Consider the following 21,571-nt stretch of genomic DNA (forward strand, 5'->3'; position numbering starts at 1 on the left):
CTTTTCCAGCAACACATTTTCAGCTCTGATCTCCAGCATCTGCAGACCTCACTTTCTCCTCCTGCGTGAGAAATCATGTCTCACAAACTTGATTGAGTTTTTTGAAGAAGTAACAAAGAGGGCAGAGCGGTAGATGTGATCTGTATGTACTTCAGTAAGGCGTTCAACAAGGTTCCCCATGAGAGACTGGTTAGCTAGGTTAGATCTCACGGAATACAGGGAGAACTAGCCATTTGGATACAGAATTGGCTCAAAGGTAGAAGACAGAGGGTAGTGGTGGAGGGTTGTTTTGCAGACTGGAGGCCTGTGACCAGTGGAGTGCCACAAGGATCAGTGCTGGGTCCTCTACTTTTTGTCATTTACGTAAATGATTTGTATGCGAGCCTCAGAGGTACAGTTAGTAAGTTTGCAGATGACACCAAAACTGGAGGTGTAATGGACAGCGAAGAGGTTACCTCAGATTACAACAGGATCTTGACCAGATGGGCCAATGGGCTGAGAAATGGCAGCTGGAGTTTAATTCAGCCAGGTGCTGGCAGGCGGGACTAGATTGGGTTGGGATATCTGGTCGGCATGGACGGGTTGGACCAAAGGGTCTGTTTCCATGCTGTACATCTCTATGCCTCTATGTTTAAAGTTAAAGCAGCATTGGCCCAGAGTTTAAATGTTGGGTGCTGAGCAATAATACTGAGATGCATCAAGGAGTCAGAAAGTTACCTGAACAGGCACAATCTAATAGCCATTACAGAGACATGGATGACATGGATTATGACCTGAATCCTGAAGTGTACAGGATGTTTATGAATAATACTGTTAGTTAATGACAGTGTTAGCATACTAGAGAAGGATGACCTAAGTTCTGGAAACGGATGTGGTAACAGTTTGGATAGAGATAAGAAATTATCAATTTAGGCAAGAGTGGTGTACAAGCACGCTAAAAGTAACTATTGCAGTGTAGCACAAAACAAAAGAAATAATATAGGTTGTCAGAAAGATACAGCAATAGGAGATTTTAATCTGTCTATCAACTGGAAAAGTCATCTGGACAAAATTAACCTATGTGAAGAAAGTAGGACTGCAGACACTGGAGAGTCAGAGTCGAAAGGTGTGGCATTGGAAAGCTCAGCCAGGGGTTCAGGCAGCATCCAACGAGAAGGAGTGTCGATGTTTCGGGTATAACCTATGTGAGGAGTTCATAAAATATTTCAGGAAAGTTTCTTAGAATAACATATTTTCGAGCAAACCAGAGAGCAGACTGGACTAGACCTGGCATTGTCCAATGAGATGGGATTAATTAATGATCTCAAGGCATCCATAGATATTGTTTGCCTGGCATGTGGAGCCAACATTACAGCTGGTAAGTTTTTAGTAAGTGGTAATGCCTGGGATGTTGATAATGCAGGAGTCAGAAATGATAATGCCATTGAATGTCAAGGTGTGATAATTGGATTCTCTCTTGTCAGGGATATTGTTTGCCAACATTACAGTCTCCAAAGTCTGGATATTGTCCAAGTCTTTCTGCATTTGGACCCAGATAGCTTCATTAGCTGAGGAGTAGGTGAAAGGTACAATATGCGTGTGAATGGTACTGAGTATTGTCCAGTCATCACTGAACATCTCCACTTCTGCCTTATGATGGAGAGAAGGTCTTTGATGTTGTAGCTGATGATAGTGGGACCTAGAACCATATACTAACCTGAGAAGCTCCCGCAGAGATGTCCTGGAGCTGACGTAACTAACATCCAATGACAACAACCATCTTACTTTGCGCGGGGTATGAATCTAACCAGTGGAGAGTTTTCACCTTGATTCCCATTGAATTTAGCTTTGTTAGTGCCCCTTGATTGCACACTTAATCAAATGCAGCCTTGAGATCGATGAATTACTCCCTCTGAGGATTACCTGCTATGTCCATCTTTGAATCAAAGTTATACAGAGGGACATCGATTATCCGAACGAGGTGAGCAGGCACTATTGTGTTCGGATAATTGATTATTCGACTAATTGATTTCCTCTGGGGCTCGAAAGTCTGTGAAGTCTGCTTCTCGTTCAGGAGACTATGTAGTAGCACAACGCGCAAGCCCCCACCTTCCCAACCCCGTCTACCCCCAACCCCGTCCGCAACCCCATCTGCGCCCCCCCCCCGCAGCCCTATTCACCCCAACCCCGCACCCCGTCCACCCCCACCCGCCATCCGTGCTCCCGTCTGAGCTCCCCACCCAGGCAGCCAGACTGGACACCAACAGTAAGATTGCTCCTGCCTTTGTGGAGTAAGTCTTCAAGCACGCGTGCACACACGCACACAACTTTTTACTGCAACGTTTTGACAGATTCCACCTCTTCTCTGTGCAGGACAATGTTGCAGAGATTATTTGGGGAAGAGGAGTTTAGGGTTCACCTCAATGTAGAACTCTAGGGAAAGTGAGTGTGTGTGTGTGTGTGTGTGGGGGGGGGGGGGGAGAGGAGAGGAAGAGGGCAGGAGGTCAGTCATGTAGTGATGGTGCCTTGACTGTCCAGGACTGTTCTCAGCAACATTTCAGTAGGGGGAGTTCGTTTTTAATCATTGTACCTGTAAACAAAAGACGCGATCAGAGTTGAAACAGCACTTTAACGTAATGATTCTATCGGGATCTTGAGATCCCATTCGGATAATCCAAAATTCGAATAATTGATATTCGGACAATCGAGGTTCCTCTGTAATCTGTTCAAGAGTCAACTGGCCCAAGCAGAAGTCAAATCTAGCATCAGTGAGCAGGTTATTTATCTCAAGTGCTGCTTGATAGAACTGTTGATGACCCCTTCCATCACTTTACCTGAAAATCGAGAATAAATTAGTGGGATGGTAATTGGCCAGGTTGGATTTGTCTCCTTTTTGTGTACAGGACATACCAAGACAATTTACCACAATGTCAAATACATTCCAATTTTGTAGTTATCCAGGAACAGCTTGGCCAGGGAGCAGCAAATTCTGGAGCACAAGCTTTAAATATTATTGCTGGAATGTTGTCAGAGCCCAGAACCTTTGTAGTATCCATTGCCTTTAGCCATTTCTTGATAGCACATGGAAGGAATAGAATTGCCTGAAGTCTAGGATCTGTAATGATTGGAATCTTGGAATAACCTGAGAAGGGTCTTCCAGTTCTGGCTGAAAATTATTGCAAATTCATCAGCCTTATCTTTTGTACTGATGTGTTGGGATCCCCCATCACTGAGTGTGGGCATATTTATGGAACCTTCTTCTCCGATGAATCATTCTAATAGTCCACCACTAATGATGCCTGAATGTGGCAGGACTGCAAAGCTTAGATCTGATCTGTTGAATGTGCACTCACTTAGTATTGCCTATCACTTGCTGCTTATATTGTTTTTCATGCACGTAGTGCTGTTTTGTAGCTCCATCAGGCTGACACCTCATTTTTAAGTATTCTTGCTGCTGTTCCTGGCATGTCTTCCTGCACACTTCGTTGAAAATTTGGAGCACCATGTGTAGTATTGGTTAGTATTACTTCTTTAAGAAATTGGCCTTGCTAAATTGCCCGTAGTGTTTGGTGGTTTAGTCAGAGGTAAATATAGGATAGGATAATGGCTGTGGGTAGGTTACTCTTCAGAGGGTCAGTGTGGGCTAAATGCATTAGAAGCAGTTCAGACTACGTTTTCCAGAACAACATCTAGAATGAGGTCATTTTATGAAGAAAGGCTGGACAAGCTACTGTTGTATCCACTGGAGTTTAGAAAACTAGGAAGTGACTTGATTGAAACATGTAGATCCTGAGGGGTCTTGACAGCGTAGATGTGAATGGAGAAGAGGTTTCCTCTTACAGGAGAATCTAAAATCTGAGGCTATTGTTTAAAAGAATCAGCGGCGCACATTTAAAGTAGAGATGAAGCACATGTCTTCTCTGAGGATTGAGAGTCTTTGAAACTCTCTTCCTGAAAAGTTGGTGGAATCAGAGTCCATAAATACTTTTAAGATGTAGATTCTGATTAAGCATGGGATTGAATGGTTATCAGGGGCATGCAGGAATGTGAATTGTTCATATGTTCACAATCGTACGCCACATTACTCAGTGTTTTCTCTGCTTTATTTTGTTGTATTGAATTAGTTTATTTTAGTGTGTGGTACCTTTTATGTTTTTGCCCAGCTGTGTGCATGTACTTTGGGGCTTCTCAGAAGCCCTGATGCAAGGCCTTTGTAGGAATTGCCCATAAGGTTGAACTTCCAATGAGCATCTCCCTTGCCTGCCAGGAACCTTGAGCTTTAAAGTTAGGGTTGGAGACTTTGAACAGTCCTTTATACAGTACCTATCTGAATGGTTGTGCAGAAAATGGTAGCTGGATTAAAAGCTGTTGTAACTGTTGGGTAACTGTATAACTGCCCCTCGCCTCATCACATGCATCGCTCCTCTCCACAACTCCTCCTCATACCACATGTTGTTTCCCCCATTACCAAGCCTCTCCCAACTGCACCAAACCGCTCACCTCGACTACCCCAAATCAATCTGACCAATTCCCACTAACTGACTTTTCTGTGACGCTCAAATACCCCACCCAACCTAACCAGCTGCTGATCCAACCTGATTAACTCCAACCCACATATTACCTTATACCCACCATTTATGTTCCTGCAACCCTGTGTACTTGCTATCTTACCCATCCAACACCCTGTCACCTGACATTCAACTCCCTTACTTAGCCTTTCTCTTCCCCACGATACCCTTGCCCTCTCTACGTAACTTTGCCGGAAGCTTTAGAATATTTAGGATTCAGTTAATAGAATACAGCAGTTAGTGCTGTAAAAACGTGGTGTGGCTTCTCTTAGCTCTCTCTAAGGTTTGCTGCAATGAGATGGTTCTGATGGATCCTCCAACAGAAGATCACTCAGAAGAATTGTGAAAGGTAAATATATAAGTTTTTATTGATCAGAGTCAGAATTAGACTGTCCATTCCTGATCAGAAAATCTGGGCTATGACTTTAAACATGGCTACTTGTGAACCACCTGCTCAGTTCAATCTGAGTTGTTGTGCATACACATACAAATGCACTGTAGAGAAAATACTGCTCACTACATTATCAAAACTTAAGTTTTATTATACTTTGAATTATCATAATTACTGTGTGAAGTAGAACATATTTCCCTGGTTAAAATACAAGCTTAATTTCTGTCTTGTAATGTAGAACTAACTTTTTTGAGTCTGTGACTCTATTGTATCACTGTTTATTCGTTTGACTGCACACATGGATTACAGTAAACATATTCATGCAAATTATGATTATAAAATATATAACATGCGATATTTATATATTTGAAACAATTTTGATGCTAACCACTGAATCACAGTGGCTCAGTGGTTAACACTGCTGCCTCACAGCACCAGGTATCTGGGTTCGATTCCAACCTCGGGCGACTGTCTGTGTGGAGTTTGCACATTCTCCCCTTGTCTGTGTGGGTTTCCTCCGGGTGCTCCGATTTCCTCCTATAATCCAAAGATGTTCAGGTCAGGTGAAATGGCCTTGCTAAATTGCCCATAGTGTTTGGTGCATTAGTCAGAGGTAAATATAGGATAGGGGAATGGGTCTGGGTAGATTACTCTTCAGAGGGTCAGTGTGGGCTTGTTGGGCTGATAGGGAATACTGTACGGAATCTAATCTAATTAATTCTTTTATCATTTACAGGAAGATTCTGCTGAATGCAAAGCTGCAAGTAAATTGTGGGATTTGTATACAAGAACAAGAAATGAGTTTGTCCAGAGGGGAGATTATGAAGATGAAGAAGAAGAGGATGATTATGATGGTCAGGATAACCCTGGTACAACTGGTGACGAAGATGTGAGGACAGTTTTAATTGTCTAGGGAAAGCTTGCGACCATGTATATCAGTCAGCTTTGGTTCAATTGTTAGCAAAGTTGTCTGTTAGTCAGAAGGTTGTGGGTTCACTCACTGCAGGTTGCAGCACAACCATCTAGTCTGATGTTCCATTGCAGTACGAAGGATATACTGTATTGTTTGAGGTGCAGAGATTCAGATGAAATGTTAAACTAAAGCTTCATTAAGTGCTCTTAGGTTGGATTCCACAATACTATTTCAAAGAAAAGCAGGGGAGATATCCCATGTCATAGCCAATTTGTGTTCTTCAGTAGCTTCATAATCATAAAATAGATAATCTGGTCTTCGGCTTATTGCTGTTTGTAACAGATGGATCTGTGCACAAATGGACTGCTATGTTTCATACAGTACAGTTAACTGTACTTCAAAAATATTTTATTGGTCGTAATGCATTTTCAGACATTGGTTGATCCTGAAAGATGCTATGTAAATCAGAAGGTTTCTATATCAGTCTTATTTCAGTGTCTCTCTAGTATTTGACATTTTTTTTTCAAATTCGCCTACTTTATTCCTTTAGGTAAGAAATTTGACAATTGTTCAAATTCGTAAATGTGTCACGCTAGTCAGATAACTGGTATAAAGTTCAACTTGTGTCAACTAAATATTGTATTGTGGGAATTATTCATATTGCAGATCAAGGTGACACACCAATCCTTTCTGGTGGCACCTTCCAAACTCATGGTCTCTTCCAATCAAGAAAGACAAAGGCAGTGCTATGTTTCATACAGTACAGTTAACATGAGAACCCCAGCACCTACAAGTATTCTTTAATTTCAAAAATATACTTTGTTCATAAAATTATTTGGATCTCTATATAATTGGTCATGCCATTCTTGTGCACACATTACATTGCTTTATATACAGACATCAAAATTTATTTTTCCTATATACAAGTCTGTACATTTACTATCCAGTTCTTCTGCTGAGGCGTCAGCGGAGCCCAAATGACTGGGTGAGCCCCCTGTTCTTCTTAGGCAGGCAGATGTTACACGGCAGATGTTCCCCGCCGCGCCTTGGCGGCAGCTGCCACAAGCTTCAGTGCGTCCCTCAACACGTAGTCCTGGACCTCGGAATGTGCCAGTCTGCAACACTCAGTTAGGGTCAACTCCCTCAGCTGGAAGATCAACAGGTTTCGGAACGCTCAAAGAGCGTCTTTCACTGACTTGATGATCCTCCAGGCACAGTTGATGTTCATCTCTATGTGCGTCTGGGGAACAGACCATAGAGCACGGAGTCTCGTGTCGCGGTGCTGCTCGGCTTGAACCTCGACAAACACCACTGCATTCCTCTCCAGACTTCTTCTGCGTAGGGACATTCCAGAAGGAGGTGTGTGACAGTCTCGTCCTCCCCGCAGCCGTTTCGAGGGCAGCATGCAGTGCGGCAGAGACTCCGGGCGTGCATAAAGGATCCCGCAGGCAGAGCCCTTCTCACCACCAGCCAAGCCATGTCTTGGTGCTTGTTGGAAAGTTCTGGCAATGAGGCATTCTGCCAAATGACTTTGACAGTCTGCTCAGGGAACCGCTCGACAGGATCCGCCCTCTCCTTTTCCCGAAGGGTCTCAAGGACACTGCGTGCTGACCACTTCCTGATGGACTTGTGGTCAAAGGTGTTTTTCTTCATAAACTTCTCCACGAAGGACAGGTGATATGGAATGGTCCAACTAGGGTCATAGAGATGTACAGCATGGAAACAGACCCTTCGGTCCAACCTGTCCACGCCGACCAGATATCGCAACTCAATCTAGTCCCACCTGCCAGCACCTGGCCCATATCCCTCCAAACGCTTCCTATTCATATACCCTTCCAAATGCCCCTTAAATGTTGTAATTGTACCAGCCTCCACCACATCCTCTGGCAGCTCATTCCATACACATACCACCCTCTGCGCGAAACATTTGCCCCTTGGGTCTTTTTTTTATATCTTTCCCCTCTCACCCTAAACCTATGCCCTCTAGTTCTGGACTCCCCGATCCCAGGGAAAAGAATTTGTCTATTTATCCTATCCATACCCCTCATAATTTTGTAAACCTCTATAAGGTCACCCCTCAGCCTCCGACACTTCAGGGAAAACAGCCCCAGCCTGTTCAGCCTCTCCCTATAGCTCAAATCCTCCAACCCTGGCAACATCCTTGTAAACCTTTTGTGAAATCCTTCAAGTTTCACATCATGTTTCTGATAGGAAGAAGACCAGTGACAGCGAGGCCAGGCCCATCCTTCACAACACCGGGGACAGGTAGAACCTCAGTACGTAGTGACACTTGATGCAGCCACACACAAAGGTGGCCATCAGGGTGAGGGTGGCATTGGGTCTGTTTTTTCCCCCCGTTGCCCAGATCTTTATACATCGAGTCCCTTTGGACCCGGTCCATCTTTGATCTCCATATAAAATGGAAGATGGCTCGGGAGACTGCAGCGGCACAGGTTCTGGGAATAGGCCAGACCTGTGCCACGTATAACAGCAATGACAGTGCCTTACACCTGATGACCAGGTTTTTTTCCCTGCGATGGAGAGCGACCGTAGCTTCCATCTGCCCAGTTTCTGCCTCACTTTGCTGATATGCTCCTCCCAAGACTTGGCACACGCCCCAGCCCCCCCGTATCAAATACCCAGCACCTTCAGATGGTCGGTCCTGACGGTGAAGGGGATCAAGAATTGGTCAGCCCAGTTCCCAAAGAGCATGGCCTCACTCGGTTTACCTTGGCCCCCAAGGCCCATATGAACTGGTCACATATGCACATGAGTCTGTGCACAGACAGCGGATCCGAGCAGAAAACAGCGACATCATCCATGTACAGGGAGGCCTTCACTTGTAGGCCCCTGCTGCCAGGAATAGTCACCCCTCCCAGGCTCGCATCCTTCCTGATGGACTCAGCAAATGGCTCTGCCCTGCCTGACTCCAGATCTGACTGGGAAGCTATCTGATTCCCACCCATTGATTTAGACTGCACCTACAAGTTCCCTCCAACCTGCACAATACCTGACCTTGAAACTCTTTTGTTGTTCCTTCAGTATTCTTGGCACAAAAATTCAAATTCCCTTCTACAGTAGTTGCACCTTTAGGATTGCAGTGAACTGCAGTGATTCAAAAATACAAAACACCACCACCTCTTCAATGATAATTTGGAATGGGCAACAAATATGTCTTCTTTATAATTTGCATATTTTTGGGTGTTGAGATTTTCAGAATCATTTTAATCAAAATAAATCAGAATTGAAATGTTAATTTTGTTTTCTGTTTGATGAGTTGAATCCATATATTAACAGAGTTATGGTCAAAGGGTGTTTTTGTGTCAAGTGGGGTTCCGCAGGGATCAGTTTTGGTGCCTGACAGAAATGAATTAGTCTTGAATGCAGGAGGGTTGATTAGTATTTTTGAAGTTGATGGGGTAGCTAATAGTGAGGAGGCTAGCTGTGCACGACAGGAGTACATAGATGGACTGATCAGTGTCAGACGAAATCCAGTCCAGATAGGTGTAAGGTGATGGACAGGACAAACATAATAAACCCTGAGAATCAGAGGGACCTTGGTGTGCATATCCACTGATTCCTTAAAGTAGATAAAACGGTTAAGAAATTATATGGGGTACTTCCCTTTATTGGTCGAAGTCTAGAGTTGAAGAGCAGGAAGGTAATACTGGAACTGTATAAAAAGTTAAGCCACATCTAGAGTATTGTGTGTAGTTCTGGAATTCACATTACAGGTGGAATGTGATTGTGCTGGAGAGGGTGCAGAGATTTGCCAGGATGTTGGCTGACTGAAGAGTTTTAGTTATGAAGAGTGATTGGATAGACTGGAATTGTATTCCTTTTAGAGAAGAGAAGACTAAGGGGGGGTGGGGGGGTCACATGATTAAGATATAAAATTATGAGAGGCATGGATAGGGGAGACAGGAAGAACCTTTTCCCTTGGTAGAAAGATCAATGACTAGTAGGTATAGATTGAAGTTAAGGTGCAGGAAGATTAGTGAGGATGTGAGGAAAAAATTGCTTCACCAGAGCATCATGGGAGTCAGGAACTCACTGTTTATTAGAAGTTAAATGCTCATAACATTTAAGAAATACTTGGATGAGTATTTGCAATGCCAAGGTATACAAGGCTATGGGCTAGTAGATGGAACGTTGGATTAGAATAGTTAAATCCTTGTTTTTGAGCGGTGCAGACTTAGAGAAGGGCCTTTTTCTGTACTACAGACCTTTATGACTGTACTCTAAAATTATGGCAATGGATAAAATTGATGAGTTTTATTTTCTTTTTTTTTAGAGTGCAACACATTATAATAATCTGAAGGAACAATTAGAGCACCTTTTTGAAGCTGTTGCCACATATGTTGACCCAACAGGTCATCTCATTAGTGAGCTTTTTCAAAAGTTGCCTTCTAAAGTGGTGAGTAGTTCTATTCCAGATCAATAAACTGATACATTTCAGTGATTTCATTGTGAAAAATGTCTTTGACAATCTATTGTTGTTAACACCTCATGACATAGGAGCAGAAGCAGTCCTTGGTCCACCAGGTCTGCTGTGCCATTCAATGAGATCATGGCTGATTGGATAAATCTTAACTCCACTTTCCTGCCTTTTTCCATAATCCTAGATGGCAGAACAGACTCAATGGGCCAAATGGCTTACTCAGTTACTATGTCTTATGGTCTCTGTGAAGAAATGCCTGTCCCCACATGAGTTCAGAAAAATACAAAGTTATTTCAATGTTGAGAGTTCTAAATAAACACAATTTCTAGCCTGCAAAGTTGAGATCCAAAGGAGGTGCATTTGAGCAATCACATTGCTAGTTACAGTTGATTTATTATGGTTGTTATTACATCTTATTAACTTCTCAAATTTAAAAACTTGGATTCAGTGGACATTGTTAGCTAAGTTCTAACAAACAGTAAAACTGAAGTTTATATTGAATCAATCTTGTCACATTCTGGAAAACATGACAATGTTTTAATATATGAATAATTGTTTATACTTGCAGCAATATCCTGACTACTACGAAATTATTAAAGAACCAATTGACCTGAAGACAATTGCCCAGAGGATTCAGGTTTTGCAGTTTTGTCTTTTTATTTTCCTTCTCAATTTACAGCTGAAATCATGAACAGTTCTTTAGACCATTTATTGTCATCCCTAATTGCCCAGAGGGGAGTTAAGAATCAATCACGTTGCTGTCAAGTCTGGAATCGCATGCAGGCCAGACCAGATAAGGATGGCAGCTTCATTCCCTGAAGAACATTAGTCATATGGATGACAATCGGCAATAGTTTCACTGTCATCATTAGAATTTTAATTTTTATTAAATGCAAATTTCACCATCTGCTATGGCAGGATTTGAACCTGAGTCCCCAAAAAATTACCTGGGTTTCAGCATTAATAGTTCAGTGACAATAAACTAGGTCATTGCCTCACTTTAATGAGGAGTTATTCTGTGCCACTGTTGCTTCATCTGAATATTTTTTAAACATGTAAATTTAACTTTTTAAGTGAATACTTACTTTTTGTATGAACATACCAATTTAATTTTACAGAATGGCTTTTATAAAAGTGTCAATGCGATGGCTAGAGATATTGAACTTTTAGTAAGGAATGCAAAAACCTACAATGAGCCAGGGTCTCCAATCTTCAAGGTAAGGGTGAGAAAAATTGAAGTCCAACCTATTCTCTTAAACTAAACACAGTGTTTCATACATTCCAATAGTCACTATTCTTCAAACATACTTCATTTACTATAAAGAATTAGGACTTCTGGTGATCATGAATGATGCAATATAAATGCAAGTCTTTAATTTCTTTCTCATAAGATTTAAGTAACCATGTTGTTAAGATACTTGTATTATTGAGTTTTTGCATTAATAACTTTGTTGTTTAACTCAGGAGTAGAGCATTATACCAGATGATAACATATCCATGTCCACAATTTGGGAACTGGCAAAGACAACTTATTGATCTTTTTGATGATGAAAATATCTTTTCCAACTCTGTAGGATGCAAATACCATTAAGAAAGTATTCAATCAGAAGAGAGCTGAACTCGAGCATAATTTGGAACCTACTAAATCTAGCCTCCGAATCAGGTACATTAAAAAAAATGACATTTGAAGAAAATGTTTACAATTGATTTGTTTCTTTTATCTGTCAACACTGTAAGCTGTACATTTTTGCAAACTAAGATTTTTGGGAAAACGTGAAAACAAAAAAAAATTTTAAAAAACATTGTTATAGTTTGCATTCTTTTAAATTAATACCTTGTTTGTAGAAAATGTCTGTCATACATCAGACATGATGCATGCAAAGTCAACATCTCTGATTGGCTCACAAAACAAGAACAATTCATAACTGAATACGTAGGGAGAACATTGATGACCTAGTGGCAAAACAACAATTCAGATAGCAGCAAACAGTTACCAGTTTAACTGATTATGATGAAAAGAGAAAGCCAATTCAATCACACAAAGTGTCCTTAAAATTCCTTTTGGCCTGATGATATTTTAGCTATAAGTTTGGGACAAAGAGTAAAAATATTTTTTAACAACAAAATAGTTACAATTAATTACATTAAGCTCTGCATAAAGCTCTGCAACATTTCTAGTAACCTCTCAAATCAGGAGTTGCCTGCACCTATCACTATGTCAGCTATTCTACAAAAGGTCTTTAACCAAGTGATCTGTAGTTGCACTTTTGTAGGAAAAGATGTGCTAACTCACGATAGGCTCACAAAAGCAAAATTGGCCAAACTGTACCCAGAACACCCAGAATTCCCAAGCAGGCTCACAAGCCAAATCAGACACCCCATGCAGACAAGAGGATAGACTTCAAGCTCGTTAACAATGACAGAGCACCACAGATATCTCAAAGCCCCAAGGGCAGTTTCACAACTCAGCAATACCAAAGAGCACGTCAGACAGAGAGTCACCAGCAAGGACATGCTCCAGGAACAGGACAATGGAATCACCTAACCACTTCAGAAGAGACATTAACACCTACCTGTGAAGAGGAATGGAACCATCAGTACTGTCAGGATGTTGCATTGTGTGAAGGAACAGGACATTCATCCGATAACTGTTTTCCAATTAGCATCCTTGTAATTAGATTACTCCATCTCGAGATACATTGTAGTTTTCCATTTCTTAACCAGCCTCATTGTGTGCATCACTATAAAACTGGTCTCATCCTCAACTCTGGGAAGAGAAATCTAATCTACCTGTACAGACTGTAAGTTCTATGTCAGCCTAGGCAACTTCTCTTGCAGCGATATCGCTTGCAATAAACTGTTTGTCAATTTCACTTCGAGCTGTGTTTTGTGATCTCTAACCTCTTGAGCAAATTTCTCCAACAACTTTAAAATGCTATTATCACTGTAGACTGAGCAACTTCCAGATTGCCCATCTCCCTGCTCTGCTCTTACCCGGTGATTCACCCATATCGATTTCCTGGACTAATACTGAACAATACTACATGAGAATAAATACAGCATAATTAAAACATGTAAAGTTAACAATTGAGCAAAAGATGTTTTCTGAATTCCAAAAGGTTAATTTGAAATTCTGCATTCACAGAAACCGAAGGTCAGCTCAAGGGGATCGTTTATCGGCAATTACCATGGCCTTGCAGTATGGATCTGAGAGTGAAGAAGAAAGTGGTTTAGGTGGTAAGACACTATGGTAGTATATTTTGATTAAAACGTTTTTAGAAGTGGCTATTTTGGCTTTTCTACACACATCCTTTTGATTCTACAGCAGTCACTCGTTATGAAGATGGTGATTCTGAAGGAGAAAGCATTGGTTCGTCTGTTGATGTTACAAGCCCTCTTTACCAGCTGTATGAAGTAGTTAGAAGTTACAGGAACAGTCAGGGTCAACTTCTGGCTGAACCTTTCCTTCGCCTGCCCTCCAAGAAAGATTATCCTGACTATTACCAACAAATCAAAAATCCTATGTCACTGCAACAAATTAGGTGAGGGATGTAATTTTAGCCTTTGGAAAATAATGTTATTGATTAAGATCATTTGAAAAATTATAGCTTAATAAAAAAAGCATGCATGTATTTTTCAGGTACTTTTAATCAAAATAATGTTGAATTTTGTATTTTGGACAAGAGGGAGGTTTATTTCTTTCTTGAATTATTTGATTACACAATTAAGCATGTGGATTAAACATTTCCGTCGGAGAGTGGTGGGTGTGTGGAATGCACTGCTAGCGGCGGTAGTAGAGTCTGAGACATTAGGGACATTGCACATGGACAGCAGCAAATTGAGAGGTGTGTAGCTTAGATTGATCTTAGATTAAGATAAATGCTCGGCACAACATCGTGGGCTGATGGGCTTGTACTGTGCTGTTATGTTCTATGTTCTGTAACTGCATCTTGAAGCAGATTAATTATTTTTCACATTTGGAAGGTTCACATTTGTGATCCATGATGTGTGCTTAGTCCTTCTAATAAAAGAGACTAAATGTCACTTTGTTCAGCAGCATGGTTTTAAAATTGCTACCGGTTGACTATTTCAATTGGCAATAGATAGGTCATTATAAAAGGGAGACAGTGAGGTCTGCAGATGCTGGAGATCAGAGTTAAGATTAGAGTGGTGCTGGAAAAGCACAGCAGATCAGGCAGCATCTAAGGAGCAAGAAAATCAAAGTTTCGGGCTGGAGCCCTTCATCAGGAATGAGGCTGGGAGCCTCGGGGGGGTGGGGTGGAGGATAGGTAGGAAGGAAGATTGATAGATGGGACAGGTCATGAGAGCGGTGCTGAGCTGGAAGGTTGGAACTGGGGTAAGATGAGGGGAGGGGAAATGAGGAAACTGGTGAAATTCAAATTGATGCCCTGGGGTTGAAGGGTCTCAAGGTTGAAGATGAGGCGTTCTTCCTCCAGGCGAAAGGTGGTGAGGGAGTGACAATGGAGGAGGCCCAGGACCTGCATGTCCACAACAGAGTGGGAGGGGGAGTTGAAATGTTCAGCCATGGGGTGGTGGGGTTGATTGGTGCAAGTGTTCCCGAAATGTTCTCTAAAGCACTCTGTGAGAAGGCGTTCAGTCTCCCCAATGTAGAGGTGACTGCATCGGGACCATAGGATACAATAAGTGATGTGTGGAAGTGCAGGTGAAACTTTGATGGATGGGGAAGGCTCCTTTGGCGCCTTGGATGGAGGTAAAGGGGGAGGTGTGGGCACAGGTTTTGCAAAGACCGTTCCTTCCACGGCTACCTGGTCAGATCCACGCCCCCTAACAAACCACCCTCCCCTCCTTGCACCTGCCTCTGCCACTATAGGAATTGCAAAACCTGCACCCACACCTCCCCCCTTACCTCCATCCAAGGCCCCAAAGGAGCCTTCCAGTGATCGTTCTTCCCCAGAACTCAAAATGTTAATTCTGTTTTCTCTCCACAGATGTTGCCAGACTTGCTGAGTTTCTCCAGCATTTTCTTTTGTTTCAGATTTCTAGTATCTACAGTTCTTCACTTTATCTAATTCAGAATTGTTTTCTCCAGCATTGAAAAGGCAGGTTTACATGCAAGGGGCTTATTATTATTGGAGGACTGTGTGTTCTACTTCCTTGCAATATATCAGTTAAAATTTCAGGAACTATCATCAAAGAAAACTGCTTCCAAAATACCAGTATTATTCCAGGACAAATTTCTTAATTAGGATTCAAGTTTCGTAGCAATATTGACCCAGATCTTTCAGGATCTGGAAAGTTGGAGATCAGGTGTATCCTGAAAGATGTGTGTTGAGACCTTTCGGAAGTCCCACAAATGAATACATGGTAATTTGCCAGGAAGCAAAGTACCTGTGGACAATTATCTTATGTCTGCATTTCTCTAAAAAAGTCTCAACTCTAGGTTAGAATTAGAGACATTTGCTAGATTTGCAAATGAGACTTTGCAAATTCTGTTCTAAAGGATATGTCACAGAAAGCAACAGTACTAAATGCGTTAGATTCCAGGTTTATAATTATTATAAATAGACAAATTCCTCATCTGGTTATTGCAACCGGGAGGATAGAAAGATTGGAGGGTTCAAGGGGTTGGGGGGCATGGTGGCACAGTGGTTAGCACTGCTGCCTCACAGCGCCTGAGACCCGGGTTCAATTCCCGCCTCAGGCGACTGACTGTGTGGAGTTTGCACGTTCTCCCCGTGTCTGCGTGGGTTTCCTCCGGGTGCTCCGGTTTCCTCTCACAGTCCAAAGATGTGCAGGTTAGGTGAATTGGCCATGCTAAATTGCCCGTAGTGTTAGGTAAGGGGTAAATGTAGGGGCATGGGTGGGTTGCGCTTCGGCGGGTCGGTGTGGACTTGTTGGGCCGAAGGGCCTGTTTCCACGGTGTAATGTAAACTAATATCTAGTCATTTTCCTGCACCCAAAGTCATACTATTAAAGAAAACCATGAACCAATATGTTGATGAGTTCAGAAAAGTCATCTGGCTTAAAATGTTAAGTCTTGTTTTTCCCTTCACAGATGCTGCCAGACCTACTGCATTCCTTCAGCACTTTGTTTTTATTTCAGATGCACAGTCTCTGAAGTATTTTCCCAGTATTATGATGTTGATTAGGCAGCCTGCATTTTCTATTCAGCAGAGAGTGGCACATAGTGCAGAGAAATGGTATTTGTTGATATGAGAGAGGTGTTGGGTGGGTGAGACACGGGCAGAATTTTGAGAATTGGAAACACATTGATGAAATACGTTGAAAATAAATTTCAGACTTATTTTAAAAAATGGAGCCCAAGTAAATACTTGTAGGTATTGAATAAACACAGTCCTAAAATGAAAGAAGATATCAGCTTGGACCATACAAGTATTATACGTTTACGGTTACATTTACCTTTACCTGTTTAAGCAACACTGACTGGCATTCTGCACATGAATTTGCTCCCCGTAGATCTGAAACTTGCAAGATTGGCCCTACACATAATTCTTTCCCCCTAATTCACTGGTCACAGTGGGCCACACGGATCTTCACTGTCGATAGGAGATACAAAGTCATAGAGATGTACAGCACAGAAACAGACCCTTCAGTCCAACTCGTCCATGCCAACCAGATATCCCAACCCAATATAGTTCCATCTGCCAGCACCAGGGCCATAACCCTCCAAATCCTTCCTATTCATATAGCTATCCAGATGCCTTTTAAAAGTTGCAATTGCAGTCGTCTTCACCACTGCCTCTGGCAGCTCATTCCATACATGTACCGTGCATGAAAAAGTTGTCCCTTAGATCTCTTTTATATCTTTCCCCTCTCACCCAAAACCTGTGCCTTCGAGTTCTGGACTCCCCCCATCCCATGGAAAAGACTTTGTCTATTTATCCTTTCCATGCCCCTCATGATTTTATCAACCTCTGTAAGGTCGCCCCTCAGCTTCTAATGCTCCAGGGAAACCAGCCTCAGCCTGTTCAGTCTCTCCCGATAGCTCAAATCCTCCAGCCCTGGCAACATCCTTGTAAATCTTTTCTGAACCCTTTCAAGTTTCACAACATCTTTCTGATAGGAAGGAGACCAGAAATGCACGCAATATTCCAACAGTGGCCTAACCAATGTCCTGTACAGCCGTAACATGACCTCCCAACTCCTGTACTCAGTATTCTGACCAATAAAGGAAAGCATACCAAACACCTTCTTGACTATTCTATCTACTGCAACTCCACTTTCAAGGAGCTATGAACCTGCACTCCAAGGTCTCTTTGTTCAGCAACCCTCCCAAGGACCTTACCATTAAGTGTATGAGTCCTGCTAAGATTTGCTTTCCCAAAATGCAGCACCTCGCATTTATCTGAATTAAACTCCATCTGCCACTTCTCATCCCATTGGCCCACCTGATCAAGATCCCATTATAATCTGAGGTAACCTTCTTTGCTGTCCACTACACCTCCAATTTTGGTGTCATCTGCAAACTTACTCTTATGCTCACATCCAAATCATTGATATAAATGATGAAAAGAAGTGGACCCAGCACTGATCCTTGTGGCACTCCACTGGTCACAGGCCTCCAGTCTGAAAAACAACCCTCCACCACCACCCTCTGTCTTCTAACTTTGAGCGAGTTCTGTATCCAAATGGCTAGTTCTCCCTGTATTCCATGAGATCTAACCTTGCTAACCAGTCTCCCATTGGGAACCTTGTTGAACGCCTTACTGAAATCCATATAGATCGCATCTACCACTCTTCCCTCATCAATCCTCTTTGTTACTTCTTCAAAAAACTCAATTAAGTTTGCGAGACATGTTTTCCCACGCACAAAGCCATGCTGACTATCCCTAATCAGTCCTTGCCTTTCCAAATACATTTCTGTAAGACCAATGTCTACCATTTTTGTTTTGTGTGCAGGAGGTCTGTGGCCCTATCCACCTCAGATAATAAAGAATTTGCTGTCTGTTAATTACTGCATAAATTACAAATACAAATGTAAATCGAGGTGAAGGAACCCCGAAGGCACTGACCACAATATAATCGAATTTGGTTTGAGGCAAGAGCTGGTCAGAGTTGATTGGAAGGGGAGCTGAGTAGGGAAAATGGTGACGCAGCATTGGCAGGAATGTCTGGGGATAATTTGAGAAGCTCAGCAGAAATTCATCTCAAGGAAGAAGGAACATACTAAGGGAAGAATGACAGGACAGCATAAAAGCAAAAGAAAAAGCATACAATGTGGTGAAGATTCGTGGGAAGCCAGAGGATTAGGAGGCCTTTAAAAACCAGCAGAGGACAATGAAAGAAGTAATTAGGAGGGAAGAAGTTGATACGAGGGTAAGCTAGCTCGTAAAATGAAGGAAGATGGCAAGAGGTTTTTAAAATAGATTGAAAGGTAAGAGAGAGGCAAGAGTGAACATTGGACAGCTGGAAAATGTGGCTAGAGAGGTAGGAATGGGGGACAAAGAAATGGAAGAGGAACTAAATAGCTACTGTGCATTGGTCTTCATAGTGAAAGCACCACTGGCATACCAGAACTTCAGGGGAGTCGGGGCAGAGGTGAGAGTAGAGGTCATTACTTAAAAGACGGTGCTGGGAAGACTGAAAGATCTGAAGATGGATAAATCATCCAGACTGGATGGACTTGTAATTACAAATAATTGTAAACCTAGAATGTAATGTATTTACTACTGTTGCTTGCTGTAACATATTCTTTATAATATAATTTGTGTTGAGATTGCATTGTGTATATACCTATTGAAATTCTGCATTCATTGCACATTATAGTTTTCATTTAACTGAAAGTTGGGCAAGCCTGCTTGGGTGTAACAAAGCTTCATGTTTCCCAATGATTTTGGAAACTAAGATTCCTCAGGATACTGAAGAGAAATATCGCTGTTATAACGTAAAATTTTACATGTGTAGTGAATCTGATACTATATTTTATTCTTTTAATTAGACAAAAATTGAAGAACAATGAATTTGAAAATCTGGACCAGATGGAGGCTGATATGAACCTGATGTTTGAAAATGCCAAGCGCTATAATATTCCTAATTCTGCAATCTTTAAACGAGTGCTGAAGCTGCAGCAAATCATGCAGGTATAAAAATAGCAATGTGATATGTTTTAATATTTATATATTCTTAAATTTTATCTGTGGTACATTACTGAGAATTGTTCCTTCAGGCAAAGAGAAAGGAGCTGGCTAGAAGAGAGTACACTGAAGATGGTGACAGTATGGTATCTTCCGTAACATCTGATACAGGCAGTGCAAAGAGAAAGAGGTAAAACATAAAAATTTTATAGCAATAAAATATTTAAAATTAAATAATTTTATAAATCTAATATATAGGCTATGAGAAAGGCTGAACATTGTTCCAAAATGTTCGTAACTATTTTTATTTATGCCTTGTATAGTGGAAAACTGAAGAATGCAATGTTAATTTAACCCTTTCTATATTAAACCTTCAGATCTTACAGTAAACTTTTAAAACAATAGATTAAAATGACCTCTTTCTGTGTCATAAAGACCATAACTCCATAACTTTTAACTATTTTGATAATTATCCAATCTTATACATTATTGAATTCTGTTTATTTTCTCACATCATGATATATGATTTGAATAGATTTCTTTATTGCTATAATGAGAAAAAGAAGATTCTAGATGGCTTTGAGTGTTCCAAAACCTCTGGCTCTTGAGATATTGGAGCCCAGTTTGTGCATCACATATAGTGCCATTTTTATATTTGTCATAATATTAGTCAAATTAGAATCTAATAATTTATGTTCATCAGATCCTGATGCTGTAAATGTCAGTAGTTACAACATATTGATTTTATTATTTTGTTTCAATATGTTTGAAATTCTCAAATTTTCCTGTAAGTAAAATCATAGAACCCCTACAGTGCAGAAAGAGGCCATTCAGCCCATTGCATCTCTGAAGACCATCACACCAGACCCACCTCACCAGCCTATTTCCACATTTACCATGGCTAGTCCACTAGTATGTACATGCCTGGATACTATGGGGCAACTTTGCATGGCCAATCCACTTATCTGCACAGCTTCTGACTGTGGGAGGAAACTCTAGCACCTGGTGGAATGAGCAATCTCTACACATAGTCACACAAGACTAGAATCAAACCCAGATCTCTGGCACTGTGAGACAGCAGTACGAACCACTGTGCTGCCTGAAAATTATCTGTGAAATGTGGCGTGTCATGGACACGTAACAAAATTACGTGCTCAGAAAGTGTCACCAGCTGCAAAACTTGAGTTTCAGATTTTTAGCAACTGCTGGAGACTTCATACTACATTTGTGAGGTTGAGAACTATGTAGATGCTACTTTGAGAGGTGCAGGATAAGAGAATGTAAGCTGAGACAAGAACAGTGACCGCCACACAATCTCTAAGGAGACAGGTAGTGTAGGCATTCTGAGTCCATCTCTCTCACTGACTGGTTTTCAATTTGGATCTTGCTGAAGTTGATGGTTCCTCATTGGAATGCAGCCAGAGCCACATCAATGCACCATAGGTAGCTCAACTGCAGAGGAGGGAAGGAGGAAGAGTGGAAGAACAATATTAGAGGAGTTAACGTGGTTATAAATGTTACTCCAGGATGGAATATTGTCTCCTAGATGTTAGTAACAAGGATATTGCCAATATACTGCAGGTTATTCTCATAGAGGAGTATGAATATTCAAGATCATTCTCTGTCAGTTCTAAGTACACAGGTAGAAAAAGAACGAGGTCCTTAAAGGAGACTTTGGAGAGTTAGAAAAGAAGTTAAAAAGTACTTCAAAGGCAGTAATCTCAGTGTTGCACTCCGTCCACATGCTAGTGTGGACAGAAAGTGGAATATTTTGCTGCAGAGAGAGTGCAGGAGGAGGACTTTAGATTTCAGGGGCATTACGATCAGTTCTGGGACAAGTGAGACCAGTTCAAGGAGGACAGGTTACACTATCAGGATCGTGACTAATAACTTCAAAGACAGATTTGCAAAGGCTGTTGTTGAGGATTTAAACCATCTTAGTTAGGGGATTGCAACCTGAAAGTGAATTCAAACAGGGAAGAAAGAAAGCTGATAATGATCGGAAGAAAAGAAGTATGAAAAATTATAACGCGGGAGAAACATTGGCCACCATAAAATAGTCAAAAAATGTTTAAAATGCAAAATTAAAGGCAATCTGTCTGAATGCGCATAGTATTTACAATAATGATTTGGAGAAGCGGTCTTGGACTGGGGTGTACAAAGTTAAAAATCACACAACACCAGGTTATAGTCCAACAGGTT

General features: G+C 41.5%; 1 protein-coding gene across 3 annotated transcripts in view; it reads left to right on the forward strand.

The window, feature by feature from the left end:
* pbrm1 (polybromo 1) overlaps positions 1–21,571 on the forward strand; it is an 83,261-nt gene that overhangs the window by 4,140 nt on the left and 57,550 nt on the right. For all 3 annotated transcript variants that reach the window (XM_043707856.1, XM_043707858.1, XM_043707855.1), the window contains exons 2-10: positions 5,675–5,827; positions 10,146–10,268; positions 10,861–10,929; positions 11,411–11,509; positions 11,867–11,955; positions 13,438–13,529; positions 13,618–13,834; positions 19,234–19,375; positions 19,462–19,559. In XM_043707856.1, the coding sequence (XP_043563791.1) occupies positions 5,675–5,827; positions 10,146–10,268; positions 10,861–10,929; positions 11,411–11,509; positions 11,867–11,955; positions 13,438–13,529; positions 13,618–13,834; positions 19,234–19,375; positions 19,462–19,559 (1,082 nt within the window). The remainder of the gene's footprint in view (positions 1–5,674; positions 5,828–10,145; positions 10,269–10,860; positions 10,930–11,410; positions 11,510–11,866; positions 11,956–13,437; positions 13,530–13,617; positions 13,835–19,233; positions 19,376–19,461; positions 19,560–21,571) is intronic.

Source organism: Chiloscyllium plagiosum, chromosome 18 (assembly GCF_004010195.1).
Source record: "Chiloscyllium plagiosum isolate BGI_BamShark_2017 chromosome 18, ASM401019v2, whole genome shotgun sequence".
Lineage (NCBI taxonomy): Eukaryota > Metazoa > Chordata > Chondrichthyes > Orectolobiformes > Hemiscylliidae > Chiloscyllium > Chiloscyllium plagiosum.